Raw genomic sequence first — 23,302 nt, 5'->3', positions numbered from 1 at the left:
AACTGGTATAATCTATCAAAATGCTCATTTTGTTGTAGGAATAACTTAAATATAATAAAACCATTGTGGTTGGTGGAGTTTAAAGCTATACAGAGAAGCATGAACTGAATTGATTCTTGCTCTTATTTCACAGATTTATTCAGGCAAAACAGAGGTTTTTTGAAGATAAGCTGTATCTAAAAGCCAAAACTCTTTTCTTGAGAATGTGAACTCATTTGCATTGCTATAACTAATTGTAAACAATAACTAAATACATTTTACCAAAATGAGTATAGCTTTTTTACTATTCTCACTTTATAAATGGGGATGGTTAGTCCAATAAAGCTTTTCAGATGGATAAATTAAGTATTTATATAAAAAAACACAGTATTTCTGTTGTGGAGTGTTTCTTTATATACAATACACTTACAAACACTGTTTCCAGTTCCCACAATATAGGTTTTAGTAAACTACATTGTAAATATGATTTTCTGAAAAGAACCAGTCCATCTTGACAGATTGGATTTTCATGTAACAGCACCTTTTTTATTTATATTTATGCATACATATTATTTCAGCCCCAAGTTAAGAGCACAAGCTCTTTAAGTACTCTCACTGTCATACGCATTCACACTACTTTATCATACCTGCTCCAGGTGCTGCAAAGTTCTCAGGTAAAGCTACTAGTCATCTACACATAAAGCTGGTGAACTGTACCCAAAAATACTGATGCTGAGCTCCTATCATCTACTGTAGAAAAAAGGGAGATGACATGACAAAGCTATCCATCTCTTGCAGTTTTCGGACCTTCAATGACCTTACAACAGGCTGAACGGAAATAGAGATAGCTGCGACATCACTAATGGCTGCTGAAATAACCGCAATGGTTCTGTGGCGACCGCATGAGATTCATACGATTATTTAATGTATAGGATTCTAGAACTGGCATTTCCTTAGCCAAGTGCTGACTGACAGAAGAAATACTGGTTTTCCAAAATATACGGTCTCCCAGAAAGAAGGGATCTAAAATCCTCCCGAGAACAAGATAAAATAGAGTACAGAGTTCACATATAGGTAAAAGACGAGTTGTTTCGTTTGATAAGAGAAATGAAAGCCCTGTTGAAAGAGACATCTGTCAAAGGCAAACACCTATTACAGTCATCGGTACTGTCACTGTGAGAAAGGCAACTTATTTACATCCTTGACTCTAACAGTCAAATGCACTAAAAAGTCACATTGATTACTGTCTGCAATCTCATTACACTTTGATTGCAATGATTTAACATTACTAACACTGAAAGACACAACCATACTAACTTTAGGACTACACGTTTACATTTGCCTCATCTAAACGTGCAGAGATCACTTTGTGAAAAATATAAAATATGTAGCACATTCGAAATCGGGGAGTATTGCGTTCATCATCCCCAACATGTCATTACTCTCTTCTGTTTTAGGATCATTAGTTGTCCTTTCTTAAAGGCTATATGTTACAGTGTTTGAAACCATGACAAATTTAAAGGGATAGTTCCCCTAAAATATGAAAACTACCGTACCTTCATTGTTCAAACCCACGTGACTTCATTCTTGCATGGAGCGCAGGATATGTATATACAAGCAGCTCTTTTTCATGCAAAGACATGGAAAAGAGACCAGGGAAAACTGTGGTCACCATTCACTTGTATTGTATGAAAAGGCATACAAGCTTAGAACAACACAAAGGTCAACGATAACAATTTTTTCATGTGCGGAGTAAACTATCCCTTTAAATGAAAACTAGCAAATCTAGCATCATACGAAACAAACATTCAAAATAATACTATTAATAACAGTCCTACAAAGCTAAAGATGAATACTAAGGTAAATGATTTGTTTGTAAATCACCTAGCTTTTAATAAGGCATCACTTGTATCCTCTAAAGTCTTTCTGGCTTTTATCTTCAGGCGTGATCTTTTCTATTCCTTCTTTTGATTATCTCTCCACGTCAGCCATCAAATCATCTACATCTGTTTTCTCTTCCAGTTTCTCAGGCTGGTGACGGAAAAAATAAAGCTCTAATCCCGCTTCCCTTGTTCAGTCCCTCAGACTGTTGATAGACGCACAGATTTTGAGGGCAGGGCCGAGTTTGATGTTCATGGTGGACATGAGATGTTCTTCCTTTAGTAGAAGCAGTGCCTGCCCATCAATCTCCTGAGACAGGAACTGGGCTGCCAGGTCCTCACAACCTAACAAGAAGAGATGTCACGATGGAGGAGTTAATTAAATAGGAAAATAAAAGCGTTCCTGGATTAACGGCAAACAGGATCGAAATGTAATGAAGCTGATGCCTCAGTCCTTGAGATTTGGTTTACACATTTTTAGTAAACTGATCAGATAGACGATGACTAACTTCAACTTCAGCATGGGGGATCAGAGCACCTACCTTGGAGAGAAGAGATAAACTGACACACTTCCTCCACACGCCAATGAGCAGGGTTGCCAGACAGGAAGTGGTCCCCATCCACTTGGAGGCCACCCGGTGCCGTATCATCCAACTGTGGACCACAGTGAGCCGGTCTTGGGCAAGAGAAGGATGAGCTGGGAGAGAGTGACAGGAAGTCTTCCTCTTCCTCACCATCACAACTGAAGTTATCTTCAGAATGACTGGATTCTGACTGACACTGAAATGACAAGCCAGACTGGTTTTAATTCATTACATTTTTAAAACGGAACCAAGAGGAAGAAACAGGAGATTGTGAGTTTACACACAATCATACATGAGATGTACAGTCATGAGGTTTACCACTATCTTTCCAAACTGACCTTCATGGGAAGATGCCCGCCTGCAAGTTTAGCACAGGCAATCTCAGAACTGCTCCTGCGAGGACCCCTGCGTCTTGCAATAATATCCTGGATCGCGAGGCTCCCTGGTGGCCGTTCTCCAGCCTCAATACCCCGACTAATGCGGTAGTGGTGACTGCAGCTGACATTGTACCTAAAACCAGTCTAGAAGTTAACATTGGACCAGTACAGTATACATTCAGTATATACGGTATGTACTTTTTAATTATTCATTTTATTTAGAATGTCCATCTCTTAGCACATGATTTGCAAAGAAGTTAGTCTTGTGGAAACGCTGGGAAGTAACAATAGCAATAGCCAGATTTTATTTCATTACTAGTCTTGGTTTTCTGTTGTTGGTTAAATACCTCTTAGCACAGGTTTTGGAACAGAAGCGTTTGGAGCGTCTGAACTGGTTGGCTGGTGCAAAATTCTGACAGTATTCACACTTCAACACTGTTAAAATATACAGAGGGACAGTGAAAGAGAAAAAGGTGAACGATTAAGGTGATCACATGAAGTTTTAATTGTTGTTTTTTGCAAATTTCATCAACCACAACACACACTTACAGTTAGAGTTGTGGTGCGCTGGATGTAGGATGGGTGGAACAGCCACAGGAAGAATGCCCTCTGCTCGCTCTTTCACTGGACCAGTCACCTGTCAATCGCAAAGCAAAGCTGAGTGTTCCACTTACATCACATTAACACATGAAAAGATTATATTAAAGTTCCAGTGTATGAAATTTAGCGGCATCTAGCAGTGAGTTTTCGAATTGCAACCAACGGCTCTATCCGCCCCTCCCTTTTGAAGCACTACGGTGGCTGACACAGGACAAACATGTTGTCACATTTTTGCTTCTTTGCCAAAGGAGACCCCGCACGTATGTAGATAGAAATAGCTTAGAAAGAAGTATGTAGATCGAAATAGATAGAATATAGATAGAATATTCTAAGGTAATAAAATCATAACGCTTCATTATGTAAGGTCTTTATACACCTCTGAAAAACATAGTTACGTATATTATATTGCATTTCTGTCAATAGATCCTCCAAAAAATGACACATTGGACCTTTAAAAGTAAAGGTTATATTAGAATTTCAGAGATGCAAGTGGTACCAGACGCAATTGCACAAATAGTGACTGCCATGTTGGGCTAGTTGTGATGCTCAAACAAACATTTTTTTGATAGCACCTCTATAGTCTTTAGAAAAATCAAGCTACCAATACATTAGCGTTATTAGGCTGAGATATGAAAAATACAGTATATTTTTTGACATCAAAACATCTACACAGTTTCCCTTTTAACTATAATTCAGATGTATTAGATTAGAGGATTACCTGCTTACAATAGTCTGAAAACAGATTATGCTTTTGCATCAAACGTTTGACGATAAGAATCAAGCAGTGGACTCACAGGGAAAGGTTCGGCTCCTTCCTGGATCACAAAACCTTCAATGAGGTGAGTGAGAACTTGAGGTTTGACCACAGCCTGCGGGACGGGTGCTCGGTCGCCCTGCCCTCCTCCACGAGGAAGAGGGAGAGAAAGCGAGAGAGTTGGAGGAGTGGAAAAGGCCATCTCTGGAACTAAATAAGAAAGAAATAGATCAAGAGAAATAAACTGATAATAGAAACATTTGGTGGCGTTTGTCTGAGAGAGTTTGAGTGATACTGGGCTCACCTGTGTCTAGCGAGGGAGCTGGTGAGAGGGGAGGGGCAGAGTCTTGCAATGCTTGACTTGCATTGATGGTCTCTGCTGTCATCTCATGGGTCGCATCTGATTCTGATTTCCGTTTTAAAGGACCAACTAGAGGCTTTGTCTATGAAGGAAGAAAGAGCCCATGAGTGAGTTGCATTTAAGAGTACAGAAGAAACTTTTACACACTGCATGGACAAATCTGTTACCTACTAACCTGAGTTGGTCCAGACTGAAGAAACACAGCATCTCCACTTTGTGGTGCTCCAGAGTTATTCTGTCCATCCACTGAGTGTGAGACTGCACCAGGATTCCCCTGATTCAATCCTGTGCTCTGATTGATCTGCAACTGAGACACGGGAAGGAGACTTTGGGCTGTTTTAAGGCACACGCCTGCTCCGCCGGCTTCCATTGCCTTTACCATGGTAACTACATTACTAGTGGAGTTATTGACGGCCACTGCAGCCGCGTTATCCTGCTGGCCACAACATGGCCGAGCCTGGGCTACCGCTAGAGCCTGGGTGCTCTGCCTTGCTCCGACCAGCTGAACTGGGATATGAGGAGGGTGATGGCCCCCGGTGACTTGGCTGTTATTGGGTGGTGCCGGAAGGATCGGAGGTGGCTGGCGAGGGGGCATCTGCACTGGCAGCCGATGGCCCTGAGCCGTTTTTGGTTGGATGTGCACATGCCCCGTTCCGTGACCCAGTTTCTCTGTGCTCAGATTAGCCCCGGTCTGCTGGAGAGGCTGCACCACTAAGGTCTGGGCAGCCATGTTTGTTTTGCCTGCCACTGTGCCCATTGTGTAACCTTGGGATGAAGTGGGAACATTGGAGGTGGGCACCAGAATGTGGGTAACTGTGGCTGTCGCAGCAGGAACGCCTCGAGCCTGGCATTGAGAAAGGAGGAGCTGGGAGAGGGGGAGCGAAGTGGAGGAGGAAGGAGGGTTGGAAGGACCTCCAGCTTGTTGTGGAGTGACAGCGGTTTGATTAGTGCCCTTCATGTTGAGGCCCGACATGCTGGGGTTGGCGGTGTTGGAGAAGTTTTGCAGTTTGGCGTTGGGGAGCGGTTGAGCCTGGGGTTGGATCTGCTGGGCTGATTGACCAAACTGCTGTTGCTGTGTCTGCTGGTTTAGTGGGTATGATCCTTCAAAGACATAGACTATGTGTTCATTTCACAGTTGAAGAGTTATGAAGCGAGTAGAGAGGTGTACAGAGATTATGCATGCTTACCACCTGTCTCCTTCCTGTCTGCAAATTCTGTCTTCACAGTAGCCACCCGTGGAGTGGACACGCAACGCATGGCCAAGTTCTGCACCTTAAAAGAGACAAAGTAATAAAAGTTTAAAATAAAGGTTACAAACAGGTGATCATGCTCCAACTCGATGTGATGTGACAAGTTTCCAGCAGGTTTGGATCGATACCAGATTCTGAGGTTTAAAGAAACAGAAACCAAGGGCCTGACAATGTTTTGTTGCTTTAACAGCTAAGGCTGTTTAGACCAAAAAACTCAAGTTTTAAAGACCCACGCAAATGCACTTCAAATGCACAGTTTTGATAGATGTGTTGACGTTATTTCCAAATAAACAAGAATTGAGGGCGGGACTAAGAGTGGAATGATGAAAAAATGATGTCACAAAACTTATTGACCCATTTTTGGCAGAAGAAACTGTGAATATTGAAAGAATATTGAATGAACATATTCATACTAAGGGCAAAAACATTCATTCTGATTTCATGGGGAGCAAAGAGATTTATCAGATGCATCACACACACGATAAGGACAAAATGTGAAAGTATCAGTCAGGAAGCTAAATGTCACCTGATCATTGTCTGACTGGTTACTTGTGGATGTGGGAGTTGTTTCCTGTTGTTGTGGTTGGGGCTGCTGTTGGGCAACCGTTGCCACAGCAGCTGTTGCCGTACCACCAGGCATAAAAATAAGCTGAGGAGTGAGAGGTGCCCTGAGAGAGCGGTTCACCTGTGGGTGGAAAGCCAAGTAAAATTACAGCCTCAGGAAAAGGGTGAGCGAGCTTAGACGAACATTACATATACAACAAATCACGAACCTCTCTCTCCTTTCAATATAATGTACATATGACAGACACTTACTCTCAGGTACATCTGACCCTGTCCACCCGAGTTTCCGCCCAGTAACACTGACTGGCTAAGGGCTGAGGAGGTCGCAGAGGTGGAGGGTCCCATTGGACGGGGGTTTGTCATAGTCCCTCCCCCAGAGGTGGTACTTAAGTTGACCTATTAGAAGCAAACCATAGCCACAGCTTTAGTTTATAAAACATCTCATACACTTTGATATCATCACTAAGCATTTAAGGCAGTGACACACTGTAATTTTGAAATAAAAGTCCACAACAATCAAAAGTTTATCAATCAAGTCTGAGGTAGAGCACGTTTTTGCATTCTGTATGTGTTGTTCTTTAAAGGGTTGACGATTGTTTTGGTTTTCATTTTTTACAGATATAGAGATACGCACTGTGCATTGTGCTGAGCTTGTAGCTTGAGAGACACTGTTACTGGGAGAGCTGGACTGACGACTGGCTGCAAGAGTTGCCTGAAAATATTATAAACAAATTGTAAGTCTAAACATAATTCTAGCAGAATGACACCATAAGGATCAAGTGAAGAACTTTCACGCTTCGTAGGTGTGTAAAGGTGCAAAATGCAAATGATTTAAACAAAATACTTGGTAAACACACATAGAGACTATTATTAAAGGTGTAAAACATAATACTTCTTATAAAATAATATATATATTAGGGATGCACCGATATATACATTTTGGCCGATAACGATAATTATTTAACACTGGAAGCCGATAATCGATATATTGGCCGGTATACAGTATCTAAATATTAATATTACATCTTCTGAGACTGAAACAAAAGGCAAAAAGTGGACAGCCGCTTTTATTTGAAAACATTCACTGCAGAAAACAAGGTAACCATTTGTTCTCTTTTTCCCAGAAAATCATGTACCAAGCCTACTTTACACTAATTCAAGATTCTTTAACTTTTCAACTTTTCTGGTATGTTTATTTAATAAACAAATTATAGACGTTCTTCCAGAGCAACCCAGAAAAGTGATTTTAATAGCCACATGTCTAACAAGCATTCAGAGAGCAATCGGCTGTTTTTGTTCCTATAAGTTACACATTCATAAATATCTACATACTGTACCTACATTAACAATGTTTTGCTAATAAGTAAGTGAATGATCATGACAGAACGACAGTATTGTACTGGGTTTTAACTGTGAGCAGTGTGCAGCTGAAGTGGTTTAACCAGAAAAAATTATTCATAATTTATCGGCCAAAATTTTATTATCGGCCGATACGATAACACTCAAAATGACCATTAATCAGCCGATACCGATATGGCCGATAATTTATTGTGCATCCCTAATATATATATATTCAATGTGAACATATTATTATGGTAACTCAACAATCCGGATAAAGACCTTGATCTGATGAAGCTAAACATTTTCATACTATTCCTGTCTTTCATCAGAAATCTGATTTCATATGAAGAGTTTGGTTCCAAAGTGAGATAACTCATTTTTTTAAAAATTCAAAACGCATGTTTTTTATTAAAATATTTCAAAAATCATGTTTTTTTTATTTTGGAACCAAACTTCATATATCCAATCTAGGTTTTGCTGCTTGGCTAAAATCCCTTTTCAGGGTTTATGCTTGATCTGTGACCGAGTTGACTGACTGAGTCTAACCTGTTGCACAGCGGCCAGGTTGTGGAGTTGAGCGTTGTTGATCTGCTGCTGCAGCATTAGCTGCTGGAAATACTGAGCTGCATTGGGCTGCCTCTGTAGTGCCTGCAGTGCCTGTGAACACATTTAAAAACCCACAGAAACTCTGACGTAAATAAGTGCTTTAGATTACACTTCTCAATCAGGCTTTATGTGGGATTTGCAGAGGCTATGTGACCCACCTGCACAGCCTGCCTTTCATAAAGAGACATTTGAGCTATCTGAGGGGGGCGGGAGTTTCCCCCCGAAGCAGTGCTGCTATTGGCTGAGCTGGAGTTGGTCTGGTCCTCTCCTGCCTCCATGCTCACTGGATGGACGACCAGTCAGTCAAACTTTGTAACGGAATACCAGAGAAAATATGCATAAACAAACGATTAAGAACAGACTATGTGATGATTCGTTTAATACAAGGTATGAATAGGTAACGTTAGGTGTAACTAAAACAGTTACGTAGTTTGAACACTTTTGTGCAGACACACTTGTTGGAGCAACTAAGCCTGAAAAAAGCTTTTTAAGCATCATAACAATGGTTAATATATGGTGCTGCATTGTCAGATTGTCTTAAAGCAGTTATTATTTGTGATGAACACAAAGCCGTTAGAAAACTGCCAGCTGTGTATATCTGCTGCAGTACTTCTGTGCAATATTCAGGAACCAGCGAGACACGATTGAACTACATACTAGACAAAATAATTCCTTGCACGAATATTAATTTTATATGCAGAAGCAATGTATTGCGTGAAGAAGAGAAAACCATGTCCACCCCCCATCTCATCCGCTAGTGCTGCAAAAATGTTGGGCAAACTGGCGACTCCCAAAGTGCAAAACAGACAGAATTTTACCTCTCTGCGATCTGCACTGCTTTATCCCTGTCCCGTAATGAAAACAAGCACCTGGAAATTTCGAGCCAACCGCGCTTATGTTATCGATCCAATAAAGTTCCGCTGTGTATTTTCTATCTTTACAAGTACTGTTGAAATTCTTCAAACAACGGTAATTGTGATGTGATGAGGCTCAAAAAGGCGACAAAGCCCCGTCCCCCATACTGTTTACAATTCTTTTTCCGGCGCCCAAAATGACGTCACCATAGTTTACATAATAAAAGTCTGAGTCTATCTATCTATCTATCTATAAACAAACAAACAAACAAACAGAAAGAAAGAAAGAAAGAAAGAAAGAAAGAAAGAAAGAAAGAAAGAAAGAAAGAAAGAAAGAAAGAAAGAAAGAAAGAAAGAAAGAAAGAATAAACACAAAGTGACTTAGGTGTATAGAAAACAAAAGTGTTTCACTGACAGACTCCTAAAGGGAAGAGGCTTATTTACATTCTGGCCAGACCTGTTATTCACATGACACTGCACCTGAGCCACCCATAATGACATAACACATATAGTCAGGAGTCCACATAAGCCTCAACATGATCAGTAAGTAGCCTATATATTTTTTAAAGGAAACACATGATAAATCTGTGTATGTGTATATGTATGTACCATATAGGATGGAAATAATTAATTTGATGTTAAAGGAAGTTGTTTGGGGTTGAAATGTAGTCTACTATCTACAAATGCCATTTACATAAGTTTGACAGTAGTAAAGTAAACCACACACTTGTCACTATGAGAAAAATATTTAAACACATTATTCAACAAAAGTGAAACGTTATCCTTTGAAAGGAAAAAAAGGTGAAAATCTTCTGACGGATAAAAATGAGAGAAGAACAAGAATAGGCTAACAATGAGCACCAGGGCACATGACAGAGTGTGACACAACACGGAATGATTTAATCATCCCTGTGCAATTCCCCATGCCATTCTATCGCTGTACTTTACTCCCTGCTCTGATGTTTTCTAGGTGGAAGAAACTTAACAGATAAAAACATGGATCACATAAAACACAGAACACAGGATGGAGCAGCGAAGGCTGGTGAATGGAAAGACGAGAGATGGAAAAAGGGAAAGCGCTTGGATAACAAGGAGGGATGGAATGGCGCTGGTTTATGTGAGCTGGAACTGAAAATAAGGATGGAGGTTGGATTAACTGGAAATATGGAGGAGAGGAAAGATCGAGAGAAACAGAATTTTAAAATAGTAGGAAATGATACAAAGGGACAAAGCAGAATTATAGATGGTTTGAAGGTGAAATCTGGTTATGGAAAGATAAGAACATTGAAGAAGGAAGTCAAAGCAGCAAATGTGATTATGAAGTTACCCGCTAGAGAAGAAAGTGTAAGTCAGCTGGATGTCAGTGAATACCTGGTACTTTTAAAGGCACTACGCATCAATTTGCCGAAAGGTGTTTTGAACCCTAAAGTCATCAAGCTCTCACACAATGCAAATATCATTCAAAAAGCCCAGGATATTGTAAAAGACCTGGAAAGCTTCAAACTCCAGTTTAACTGCATTCCACGTCTTGGCTGCAGAAAAGTTAAGAACTCACTGGCACTAAAAAACAACGGTAAAGTTCTTGAAATGACAATGATGATTTTCTTTAAAAAAATTAAAGACACTGAGAAAACACTTAGAGCAAAGTGGAGGGAGAACACATCAAACGCAGTCTGTGGATTCAGTTTCAGACACAAATACAAGACAACAGCCATCTCCACACCTGCTATGTATGCGACAACACAAACAAGGAGCTGGAAACATTTAGAGGTTGGAGACAATGTTGCAAATGTATCCGAGGGTGTGGCAGTTAATATTAAGACTATTGAGGAAAAAGAGTATCACAATGAGTCATCTCTCTCCCAATCTTCCCCAAAATTTGGTCATTTCTTCCAGAACCCAGCAGATGAAATTGAATGCCTCAAATTCTTTCATGAGTTGGGTGAAATAGGCAATGAGCAGAAGGTGAGGTATACCAGATATACTAAAGTAGACTTTGGCTTTCTTAGTGGAAGACTGGACTTCTTAGCAGACATTACAGACTCGAAAGTTAATGCCAATGCAAAGGGGTCAGAAAGAGATAAAATGTTGATTGAATGTAAAGGAACAGCTGGGGACATGGTAGGTAAACTCTTCACTAAACCAAATAATGATAGCCGTCGTGCACAGCTGGATGAAAAACACGAGTACTGTTGTCAGGTTCAGGCCTACATGTACATCTTAAACAAGTCAGCAAAACAAACACAAGGCTTCACGTCAGATAGGGCTGTCATGGTGATCAGACACTATCACAAGAATGGACAAAACCCCAGAGATTTCTACTGGAATTTTCTGGAGAAGAATGAAACAGTACAGCAACAGATAGATGAACTCTGTGCTTTCTGTCAGGAGGAGGTCCTGGCCTGTTTTCTGGCTGTTCTCAATCTGATATTCCAGCTTGAGATTTAAGAGACTGTCTCAAGGTTGAACCAATTTATGTAGATATCTTGAATACTAGAAAATTTGGTTGGGTATGAAGTTTATTTGAAATCAAATGTCAACACTAAACTGTTTAACTTTTAAAAAATGAAATGCAAGGTAAACAAAGTAATGTTGCACATTATACATTATACAATAACAATAGAGTGTAAATGATTATTTTAAATGGATTATCCATGTATTAAATGGATGCCAACTAATTAGGACAATATAAGACCTTTCTACTACCCCTAACCTCCCTTACGAAAATTGACCATGGTTTAACTACAGTTAAAACCAAAAAATCATGGTTACTGTAGTAAAACAATGGTTATCACAAAATAACCATGGTTTTGAAAACCATGTTTTTTGTAAAAACCATAGTATACGATGTTTACTGTACTAAAACCATGGTTTTGCCCCAAGTAATCAATGCACCAAAAAAACATGCTTACTACACTTGTACCACAAAAAAAAACATGGTTAATTTTCGTAAGCCATACTTTATTATTAAACACCTGTTAGCCATTTTTAAATATTTTCATTTTGTTGAAAATAAATGCTTGTATCTGATTTGTGATGTGAAAATGTAGTTTTGGAAAAGGAGGATTCGATCTTGCGTTCATATGTAGCTTCAGAAGACTGTTATGGACTACAAACACAATGGACTACAACATTGTATTTATTTTACTCTGAAGCTAATATTAAGTGTAGCATTATCCATTCGATTAAAAAAATGAATAAAAGTTTAAATATGTAATGCCTCCATTATTCAACAGCATAAACAAATAAGGGCTCTCTTAACACCAAGTATTTTTTTGGCTGTTTCATTTCTCTATTCTCTTATCTGCTTAGTCTCTTGACCCCTCTCTCTCTCTTCCGCTTTCCCTGCTACCACCCTTTCTCACCCCTCTCTCCCCTGCTGTCTTACCTCCTCTCTCTAAGAGAGTTTGGTCAATAATTGATGAATCTAGCTTACTGAAAGGGTAACAGGTCTATAGCAACAGTCTATTTCCCATTCACATGTACGTCTCCCGCACAGGTTTTTAGAGACGCTGTATAAACTCTACACAAACACTTTTAAACGATTCCAGCAAGTGAATATTCACCATTGTATCTCTTTGCAGGCTTTTAGCTTGTTTGTATACTGTATGTGCAGCAGTTCACCTACCTTTGATGTGGGTGGCAGAATGGGCACGCAAGAGTTACTGCTGCCAGTCAACAGGCAGCAGGAGAGAAGGAAGGATTCAGAGAGAGATTAAATGAGAGAGTGGCAGGGGGCAGAGAAAGAGATGCAGAGAGAGGCAGTTAATTCACTTTCAGCAGTGATGGCCTGCATGCCTGGTTAGCATATTTCGGTGGCTGTTCGTAATACAAACTATCATGGAGAGAAGAAATGAGAAGTTATTCTCTAGAAAAAGAAGTTTCACATTCGGAGCTTATGGAGGGTGAGTGGAAACGACAAATTAAACGTACTGCACTTTAAAGACAGAAAATGAACACGCTTGTCTACAATGCAGTCTGAATGAAGTATTTTGTGTCATTTTTAATCTCCGTGGAGGATTGACAAATTCATCACTGGAACCGAGAGCAGGTCAGATACAGCTTTATTTCATTGACTCATACATTGCATACAGATCCTGGTCTCTTCCAGAGCTGTAGTGTACGTGTGTGTTTTACAGCTGTGCTGAATCTGTGGGGCACAGCATACTGGACATTTTAGATTCTCCCTCCAGTGAGGCTAAGCCTCTGACCTCTGCCACATCAAGCCAGAAGGTAAGAAATCATCTGAAATATAGATCTTCTGTATTTGTTATACGTATAGGCTATACAAGTTTGGAAATAGAAAATAATTTTCTTACAATTTTAAAAATCTGAAAGAAACTGTATCATTTAGATTCTACTTTGGTTGCGTAATGTGTGTGTTTCATGTTTTACAGATACATTTCGTGTAATTTTCTGCTCATTTTCCTACAGGTGACAGAATTGTTTGCGATAATTGAAAAGCTACAGGTAAATTACTCTTCTTTACAAATTCTTTTCTCATGTTTTGATGAAGTAAGAACATGGATGGCTAATAATTTTTTGCAGCTAAACACTAACAAAACAGAGGTGCTTCTACTAGGTCACGCTGCACTCAATACTATTACAAGTAGATAAGGTTCCCTTAGTGATAAATTACAACACCATGTAAAAAATCCAGGTGTCCTTTTCGATCCATCACTACAATTTGACAAGCATTTAAACACGGTTGTAAAGAGTAGCTTTTCCCACTTCAGATCTGTTGCGAAAGTAAAACATTTTCTCTCTCGAAAAGATCTCGAAACTGTCATCTCTTCTGGGCTTGACTATTGTAACTCTCTGTATGTCGGCCTTCCTCAAAGCAGTCTATCTCGGCTTCAGATGGTTCAAAATCCGGCCGCAAGATTTTTGACAGTAACAAAAAAGAGGAAGCATTCCTGTTCTTGCTTCATTGCACTGGCTCCCCGTCAAATTCAGAGTTGATTTCAAGATCCTTCTTTTTGTATGCAAGGCATTGCAAAAGTCAGCCCCGGAATACATCTGTGATCTTATCCAGCCATATACAACCTCTAGGTCATTAAGATCTTGTAACCAGCTTCTCTTATCTGTCCCTCGTTCTCGCTGTTAATCCAAAGGTGACCGAGCTTTCGCTGTTGCAGCCCCTAAACTCTGGAACAGTCTACCACTTACTATCAGGGCCTCTCCATCGCTCGGTGTTTTTAAATCAAATTTAAAGACTCATTTTTACACCCTTGCATTTGAGTGATGCTGTGTACGGTACTTTTGATGTATGTTTTGTGTATATATACCTATTTTGATTTTATTTTGACTATTATTATAATTTTTTTTTCCTTTTTCAATTTTGATATCTGTTGCTTTTTATCTAACCTTTTATTGTAAAGCACTTTGGATCAACGATGGTTGTGTTAAAGTTGTGCTCTATAAATAAATTGACTAGCAATGGAGATTGAATTATATTCTGATTTAAATTTGGTCTCATATGCTTATAACATTTTTCAAAAACAAAAAACTAAGACAAACAAGTCTCGATTTTTTCCATCGATGTCTATAAGAATCAACTGAGAATTGAACAGCTCCGTTGAAGTGATTTGGGTTTGTCTGCAGGGTAGCAGATTGGATGAACAGCGCTGTGAATTCCCACCACCTTTTAAGGTAGAGACTGTATTAAATATAAATGAATGGTGGTTACTCAAAATTATTTTTGCGTGTTTGGTTATTAGATCTGTTCTGTTGGGGACAATTTGAACATACTTTTCAATATCACATTTAAAAATTGTTTAACCTACATAAATATAGAACCATTAGTTCACATTTTCCTCTTACATAGTTACAATTGAACACCCAGACACGGCTCTTAAAGATTGGAGATGGTTTGCCCCTCATCCTCCCCCCAAAATCTGGAGGCTATTGGATCGACCCTGCCCTGGACAGACACGTGGAGACCAGTCCAACTCTCTCACACGGGGGGTTTGGCCTGGAGAGCTACGATATCATGGAACGAGACAGTGAGGCTAAAATGTTCCAGGAATTCTTCCGCCACAGAGTAATATTTTTATCTTAATACTGTATTTTATTTTGTTTTATTAAAAAATTGGAAAGTTGAGGCACACAGATTCATTACCATGATTGTCCATTGAGAACCCATGTAGGTTGAACATAAGTTTACCGACATAGAAAATAATAGAATAGCATAGAATAGAATAGAATAGAACTTTACTATCATTGTTTATGGAACAATGAAATACAGTTTAGCAGCTCTTCTGGATGACAGGTGAACAATTATGAAAACACAATTATAAAGTTAGACATGCATCTTTCTCAACTCAACTCAACTCAACTTTATTTATATAGCGCTTTTACAATTTTCATTGTTACAAAGCAGCTGCACATGAGACACATTGACTACAAGCAAAACAATCAAAGTTGTACCTGCAAAAACAAGAAAAGGTTGAAAACACAGAAGACAGACACACCCACACACAAAACACTCCACACACAGAACACACACAGACACAGAGACACACACACACACACGGATGCGCACACACACACACACAACACACACACACACACACACACACGTACGTACACAGACAAGTACGCACACACACACACGCTCAGTGAGAGCACACATTTAGGATATTTAGGATAAAGGAGAGAGAAGCACAGGTCAAATATAACAGATAATAAATTCCTATATGCAATATTAATTAAGTAAAACTTTAAGATTCTAAAGCAGCCCCCCCGGTCAGGCAGATAGTGCAAAAACAGTATGCAAACGGTGGCGAGGAACCCAAAACTCTAATCGAGAAAAAAAACCTCAGGAGAACCCAGGCCCAACCAGGGGATTCCAGTTCCCCTCTGGCAAAAGCTGCTGCCTCTGCACAAGCTCCAGAGAACTTGCACAACAAGGCTAAATAAAATAAATAAACTTAATAATAAAATAAATTATAGTTTAAGATTATCATTAATAATCTAATAGCATTTGAAATTTTGTGGTGAAGACATGTCAAGAGACCGCGTCCTTCTTTATCCAGCTCTATCATCTCAGCTCTTGTCAGGTCCCCACTTCCCATTCTCCGCTCTACCATCAGGTCAGGCCATGAACTGCATCCTGCTCGCTGTGGTAACCTTGGAACAATGAGACAAGACTGGCTGAGAGTAGAGTACTGTTCTGTACTCTTTGATGCAACAAGTACATCAGTTGTGTTTTTGGTTCCGGTTGATCTAACTAATGCAGCCTAAACCCTCTGAAGATTTATATTATGGAAGAGTAGTGTATGCAAGATTAAAAAGATGCGTCTTTAGTCTAGATTTAAACTGACAGATTTAAACTTTCTATCATTTCTGTTGCAGTATCATCATTCGTTCACAGCCTCTGACCCCTCCCTTGGGCCGCTAGTTTTGTCTGTTTGCCTTGAAGAAGAAGAAAATCGCCTACGAGTCATTCTGAGGTGTGTGTTCCATTTTTAGACATCAATCTGTTGTAATCTTGTTGTGTTGACTGTGAAACCCAACAAATGAGATATTTGTTGGGTTTCACAGAGATCTGTGGTGTTTTCATCAAAGCCTCTGAAATCTGGAGTTTTAAAACAATGTGGGTTATTGAGCTTTGATCTGCTGACCAAACTTGCAATTTCACGCTGCATTTTGAATGTGTCGATATAAATGTCCACCTTACATTTACAGTAATTAATTTGAAGTAAATCATATAGATAAATTCTGCTGTTTATTTCTTTTGTTTAATCAGGATGAAGGAGTGCTCTCTTCATGGAACATTCTCAGTTTCTCTCTTTCAACACTTTCCCACAGCCGTAGAGCTGGCTAAGGTACTACACATTCAGTTGTACTTGATTGATATTGAAATGGATATTGACAGGGATATGATTTGTTTCATTTTAGATGCTGTGCTCAAGTGTCAGCGTGTCATGTTTTGAGCCTGTCAGTTACTTAAAGGTAAATCTTTCTCTTGTCAAATCTGTCAAAGACTTAAAGCTGACCTTTCAAATATAAAGTCAGGCAAACACTACTAGTAAGATAATCAAATTTCTCCTTTCTGTGTTTTTTAAGGCCCCTGAGCTCATAATGGCTTTTGATGAACACAGGGTGTCACAAAACTTTAAATTTGGTGTTTTATACCAGCGCGAAGGACAGGTACTATGCATGCACTGAGATAATGTTTTGCTTCTCTTTAAATTGTTATTTACAAATAAGCGTTTAAAGCTTTGTGATTCTGTCTATAGATTAATGGACATAAATGATCAAATGTTAATTTTTTACATTTAGCAGACATTTCAACCTGATCTCACGGCAAAAACGTAACGAGGTGGCAAATGTTAGCTAATTTGTATGAATTTGTGCGATCTCATTTGTACATTTTGGTGCGATTTGCTTTACGCCAGTAACGTTAGGCTTAGGGGCGGGGCTGGGGGTGGGGATTTACTTTTTCTTTTTTCTAGTATTGTGCGTTTTTGTAAGATTCACAACGTACAAATTCATTGAATTTGACATTTTTTTCCAAAGCAACCCACAATCCATTTATTCTGTACTTCACATTTGATCTGTGTGTGTTATTTCTTGAAAATCAAACCTACAACCTTTCGCCAAGTTGAGCTACAAGAACACATTGCTACCTTATAATGGCTATCCTTGGATTATTAAACGCTCCGTTAAAATCTTAACTTAAAACTTATTTAATGTTACTATTATGTTATTCTAAACTTATTCTTTGTCATATTTTTTTGTAGCTGACAGAGGAAGATATTCTTGGTAACAATGAGGAAAGTGAGGAGTTCTTGGAGTTTCTTTCAATACTAGGGCAGACGATCAAACTGCAAGGATTTACTGGGTAAGACGTAAAGGACTCAAAAGGAGAGAAATCACACAATAAACTACTTTAAAGGAACAGTTCACCAAAAATTAAACTTCTGTCATCATATACTTACACTCAAATTGTTTCATATACTGTACATTTATGTGTTCAGAAGATATTCTGAAGAATGTAGGAAAGCAAACAGTTCTGGGGCACTTTTGACTACCATTACAATTTTTTCAACTATGGTATTCTATGGTGGCCAAGAACTGTTTGTTTACAAGCATTCTTCCAAATATATTTCTATGTGTTCATCAGAACAAAGAAATGTATACAGATTTCGAACAACTCGAGGGTCATTAATGATGAGAGAATTTTAATTTTTAGGTGAACTGTCCCTTTAAAACTGTTCTTTCAACTGTTTAAACCATATTAAAATGTTCCTACTCTAGATTTAGGGGAGGTCTGGATGTGTCTCATGGCCAAACAGGAGATGAGGCAGTTTTCACCTCCTTCCACGGTAGAGAGATTATGTTCCATGTTGCCACTAAACTCCCCTTCACTGAAGGTGATACACAACAGGTTAGATTTATTGTATCTGGACAAAGGAATGGATGTAAGGAACCATAAATCATGTAATTTTCATTGTTTAAAAAACTCATCTTCTTGTTTTATACTCACAGCTGCAGAGAAAGAGACACATTGGCAATGATATTGTTGCCTTGGTTTACCAGGAGGGTCACACCCCCTTTATCTCAGATGTGATCAGATCCCACTTCTTGCATTGTTTCATTGCTGTGCGGAGGATAAAGAGAGAAAGTGAGGGAGAGGGAGGGGATGGAGGATCATTTCAGGTAAATATAATTATTTATTTTGATAAGCAGATTTAAAGGGATAGTTCACCCAAAAATGAAAATTCTCTCATCATTTACTCTCCCTCAGATTGTTCCAAACCTGTATACATTTCTGTATAAAAATGTATAAAATATGTTAGTAACCAAACAGATCTCATCCCCCATTGACTCCCATAGTATTTATTTTCCCTACTATGGCAGTAAATGGAGGATGAGATCTGTTTGGTTACTGACATTCTTCCAAATATCTTCCTCTGTGTTCATCAGAACAAAGAAATGTATACAGGTTTGGAACAACCTGAGGGTGAATAAGTGATGACAGAATTATTTTTGGGTGAACTATCCCTTTAAATGTTCACACCCTTCCAATGCCTCTTGTTTGATTGACAGGTGTCTATCACTGGCAGGGAGGATGTGCCCCCATTTGGCCCGCCTCTTCCTTCACCACCTATTTTTACAGAGGTGAGAACACATGACTTTTGAAACTTTAAAAGATTCGGAGGATGTAGCAAGGCAGCTGTTGGATCACATCAATCCAATTATTTGCCAGTTGGTCTCTTCAGTATTTGTTTGTTGATGCCACTTGGTTTGTTTTTAATGCAATGACATTCATAAATTTTTAAGTGTGGCTTATCGATCAGTGCCTGATGATTCTCTGGATTTCGACTAACAGGGTTCTGTTTTGAGAGAGTTCCTCCTAACCAAACTTATAAATGCTGAAATCTCTTGCTACAAAGCTGAGAAATTCAGTCGACTGGAGGTAACCAAAGCATCCTGAAAACTATCTTTCTATTAGTCAGTGCAAATTTTCTCCTCTCTTTAAATCCATTTTGCTTTTATTTCTCAATTTTTATGATTCCAGTTACGTACACGTTCATCTCTGTTGGAAGCACTCCGGTCTGAACTGTCTTCTCGCTCTCAATGCATGCTGAGAGAGTCGACACAATCCAGCATCCCCCTCGCTGAAGGAGGGAAGGGTGTTCCAGAGGGTGGTGGGGGATTCATTGAGAACTTTAAGGTAGACAAATTCAACATTTAAGTGTAAGCAAAAAAATAAGTAGCACATGAAGTTGTTACCAGATTGCACTTTGTTTGAATTTTTTTACATTATAAATAGCATCAATCATAAGTCAGTATCTCTTTCTGTCTTAGAGAGCTATTAGGGTGCGTAGCCACTCATTCGATACCTTGGGAGTACCAAAGAAAGCAGGTGGTGTGGCAGGACAGAGACCAAAGGTAATAACAAATACCAGACAGTTATTCCATTACAAATTTTAAATTCAGTGAGATGTGCTCTGATATTTTTAGAAATTTCTACATCTGTGATTATAGATATTTAAGTATGACCTTCATTTTTATCTCTTTCTAACTGCTAATACTACTCTGGCAAAAGGACGGTGAAAGGTGAGAACAAAATATTAACCAAATTGCAATTGTGCTAAGAACTTGTGTGGACTTTATGGCTTTATATTTAACTTTACAGTGACCAGACAAACAGACCTGATAATGGCACTGAGGTGAAAGGTCAAACGAGTCCACAAGATGACCTATAGAGTGTGACCTATTCTGAGGCCTGAAGATGAACACTTGCTGTTATTGAAGAGACAGTGCAAAGCACAATAAAGTAAATAGCACATTTAACTAGAACAGTTTGTTTACTAAGGTAAGTTGTTAATAGCTCTAAAAACAGTATGATTATACTGTATATTTTTTAAGTGTCATAGTTCTGCTTTAAAGGCAATCTAGAGCTCTACCCATCTGAGGTAGGATTATTTTTTTGGGATTAAACATTGAACTATTTCCTCCACATTATCACATGAATTGTCATTAGTATTTGAATGTATACATAATATACTAAATTTTAATGTGCAAATGCAGAACCAATAAATCTGCTTATCCATTCATTTCAACGTGTCAAGTCATTTAAAGTATGGATAAAACACTCACCTGGCAACACAGTAAACATTTTAGTAATGGTTTAATTCTTGTCTAATGCAGTTAATCAAATCTGTGATAGCGATTTCCATCTACATTTTTAAGGGGCAAACCAGAAGCAACATGCCAAGCCAGGTCATACTGAAATTCTTGTAAGAATATCCCAATTTACAAGCACCAAAATGTTGCAATTTAATGGAATTAGTCAATCCAAAACCATGGCATCTTCCTTCATAGGTGTGCAGTAAATAGTCATTTTTGGCACAAGAAAGTTGGCACAGTACCATGAGAATTGTTTTCGACCTGTCCCCAACTCAATAGCCATGCTAACACGTACCCTATGAATGTCTCATAACATTAGGAAATAAAGGCCAGAGACAAGACTAATCATTTGGAATAAACCTTTTATTGAAAACTTCAGGGAGAAGAGAAAAGCAAATATTGCAGTCCCTTCAGACCCGTAGAGGAATTAGTTTAATCCTCCTCTTCATCATCTCCACCTCCTCCACCACCCTGGGCCTTCTTGGCGTTCTTTCTCTTTACACGGCCAGGGCGACCACCACCGTATGGAGAGCGGAGAGAGAAGTCAATGTGCTTCTGGCTGTCCAGCCTCACCACGAAAGATGGGATGTTCACAACCTGCTTGCGCACCCTGTGGAGTGACAAACAAATAAATATATCTATGTGCATTGAGGGTTATTTACAACTATGTTGCTCAATCTCTGCAGGCCTCATTCACGAGGAATTCGTGACACCACTGACAATCTGACTGTTTTAAATTAAATCATCAGCCAACAGAGTGCCGCTACAACAGTACAAACTAACGAAGTACCCACATACATTACCTGTTAAGACATGGTTTAGTGCACAAAGCACCCAGCCATCATGGGACGCTATGGATTTATTACAAGCAAAGGTATACGGCTTAATCACCGAATTGACCTTGCAGAAATGTTTCATTCCCACTCACCAGGAGGACTTTAAACATTGTCAGCTAATGAAACAGGAAGAAATTCTTAGACACCGATTTACACTGTATCCAGTGTTCATGATCTCTCTAACAATTACACACATTTCAAACTTTTAGCATCTTACCGGATGTGCCTCTGGCGGATGAGCACACGGGCATGGTGGATGCTCTTGGCAAGGCCAAGCTTGAAGACCTGGGTCTGCAGCCTCCTCTCCAAGAAATCCTCCACTTTCAAGCCCAGAACGTAATCGAGCTTCATCTTTCCCTCATCCAGCACTCCAATACGCACCAGACGCCTAAGCAAGGCATTACCTATGAAAAAGCATGAGGTGAGAAATTAAAAAGAAAACCAGCAAAGGGCTTTACCAGATAGTTCTAAGGGGTGGCATGGCCTCATTTACGAGGAATTCTTGGCAACACTGACAATCTGAACTACATATTTTAAATCACTGGCCACTCAAAGCATAAATAAGCACTGGAACACAGCAAATCTCAAATACATACCCTCAAAGAGACGCCTAGCATCCTTCTCATCCAGAGTCAGAAGCTCTCTGGCAGCCTTGCGGATCTTGGCCAAAGTAAACTTCACCCTCCAGACTTCTCTCTTATTCCTGAGCCCATACTCGCCTGTAAAGCAAACATGACTATTAAGTTCGACTGGTTTATTTCAAAATTAAAAACCCTCTTTGCATCGATTTGATCTTTACCAATGAGTTTCAACTCCTGGTCGAGACGTGACTTCTCGAAGGGACGTCTGGGGGTGACATAAGTCTTACTACAAACCCAACTCCTGGCAACGGGCATGGCGACTTGACGCCTAAAAACAAACCAAAAAAAGTTTAAATTATATGCATGGTGTTGATCGTTGCAAAGTATGAGAACAACGTCCTCCAAAACGGTGTGTAACGCAAGTCATCTGATCTGACAGACTCTAGGAAAATGTCAACTTGCATAACACAAAAACATCACTACAACAGTAATAAGCCGTTTAAAACAAATAATTTATTTGTAGGAACTTTATATGACTATATGAATAAAAAAACTGAGCTGAGGTGGATGTGGACTAGGCCAGAAACCGCCTTGCGTGACCACGTTGTGCTACGCGGCGATAAACCTAGTCTGTCAATATTATTTAAAAAAAACCCACAAACATGCGATACTGACCACCTACAACATTGGTTTATTCAGTCATATGTCAAATACAATCACATTAGGTTGGGTAAATCTACCGTTCATGCCAAACTGATACGAAATAAGAAGAACTGAAGCGTCAATACCTGTCTTTGTCAGGCTCGCAAGTAAAGAGAACACGCAGGCTGGATTTCCGGTAATTTATATGTTCCTTCTAAACTACGTTACCCAGATATCATTGCGTGATAACCATGCGTTCCGATAGAAGGAAATAATACGAATTTGTGAGTACCATCTACTGGTTGGAGGCGAACGTAGACTCACATTAACGTCAAATATGGAGAAATTATTCTCAAGTCAATGCTGGTCAAGCATGTTAACGATAATTACGTTGAAAGTGAATAATTTGATTCTGCATTATGTTTTCGATATAATGTAAGCGGAACGGGA

General features: G+C 39.2%; 4 protein-coding genes across 9 annotated transcripts; 2 read left to right on the top strand and 2 right to left on the bottom strand.

Annotated features, from left to right (window-relative positions):
• Positions 1-501: 501 nt before the first annotated feature.
• On the bottom strand, positions 502-9,324 carry phc1 (polyhomeotic homolog 1). Its single transcript, XM_057339702.1, has 15 exons — positions 9,115-9,324; positions 8,455-8,604; positions 8,237-8,347; positions 6,984-7,061; positions 6,602-6,745; positions 6,312-6,470; positions 5,723-5,807; positions 4,711-5,636; positions 4,479-4,617; positions 4,215-4,384; positions 3,370-3,457; positions 3,168-3,255; positions 2,782-2,953; positions 2,402-2,639; positions 502-2,204 (listed from the first exon to the last, which is right to left on the bottom strand). The coding sequence occupies exons 2-15, from the start codon at positions 8,572-8,574 to the stop codon at positions 2,053-2,055; spliced, it is 2,670 nt and encodes an 889-aa protein (XP_057195685.1). The 5' UTR covers positions 8,575-8,604; positions 9,115-9,324; the 3' UTR covers positions 502-2,052.
• On the top strand, positions 6,987-12,335 carry LOC130557709 (uncharacterized). 2 transcript variants are annotated; one of them, XM_057339704.1, is made up of 2 exons: positions 6,987-7,083; positions 10,121-12,335. In XM_057339704.1, exon 2 carries the CDS (start codon positions 10,147-10,149, stop codon positions 11,596-11,598), a length of 1,452 nt encoding a protein of 483 aa, XP_057195687.1. In that variant the 5' UTR covers positions 6,987-7,083; positions 10,121-10,146; the 3' UTR covers positions 11,599-12,335. The 2 variants fall into 2 exon arrangements, with proteins under 2 accessions (XP_057195687.1, XP_057195686.1); XM_057339703.1 differs by lacking the exon at positions 6,987-7,083 and adding an exon at positions 9,429-9,693.
• A 375-nt stretch (positions 12,336-12,710) lies between these two features.
• rap1gapl (RAP1 GTPase activating protein-like) lies at positions 12,711-20,712 on the top strand. 5 transcript variants are annotated; one of them, XM_057340267.1, is made up of 19 exons: positions 12,711-13,055; positions 13,169-13,201; positions 13,290-13,383; positions 13,585-13,620; positions 14,755-14,802; positions 14,996-15,193; positions 16,507-16,604; positions 16,901-16,979; positions 17,053-17,106; positions 17,221-17,304; positions 17,898-17,998; positions 18,415-18,544; positions 18,646-18,816; positions 19,207-19,278; positions 19,490-19,576; positions 19,679-19,834; positions 19,969-20,052; positions 20,210-20,220; positions 20,300-20,712. In XM_057340267.1, the coding sequence occupies exons 1-19, from the start codon at positions 12,991-12,993 to the stop codon at positions 20,367-20,369; spliced, it is 1,671 nt and encodes a 556-aa protein (XP_057196250.1). In that variant the 5' UTR covers positions 12,711-12,990; the 3' UTR covers positions 20,370-20,712. The 5 variants fall into 5 exon arrangements, with proteins under 5 accessions (XP_057196250.1, XP_057196249.1, XP_057196252.1 ...); XM_057340266.1 differs by having other exon boundaries at positions 14,978-15,193; XM_057340269.1 differs by lacking the exon at positions 20,210-20,220 and having other exon boundaries at positions 14,978-15,193.
• Positions 20,713-21,138: 426 nt separating this feature from the next.
• On the bottom strand, positions 21,139-23,040 carry rps9 (ribosomal protein S9). Its single transcript, XM_057340163.1, has 5 exons — positions 22,999-23,040; positions 22,429-22,538; positions 22,226-22,348; positions 21,847-22,033; positions 21,139-21,403 (listed from the first exon to the last, which is right to left on the bottom strand). Exons 2-5 carry the CDS (start codon positions 22,523-22,525, stop codon positions 21,226-21,228), a joined length of 585 nt encoding a protein of 194 aa, XP_057196146.1. The 5' UTR covers positions 22,526-22,538; positions 22,999-23,040; the 3' UTR covers positions 21,139-21,225.
• Between the last annotated feature and the right edge of the window lie 262 nt (positions 23,041-23,302).

Source organism: Triplophysa rosa, linkage group LG8 (assembly GCF_024868665.1).
Source record: "Triplophysa rosa linkage group LG8, Trosa_1v2, whole genome shotgun sequence".
NCBI classification, from domain to species: Eukaryota; Metazoa; Chordata; class Actinopteri; order Cypriniformes; family Nemacheilidae; genus Triplophysa; species Triplophysa rosa.
Note: the sequence above shows the minus strand (reverse complement) of the source record. Positions and strands in the feature narration are given on the sequence as shown.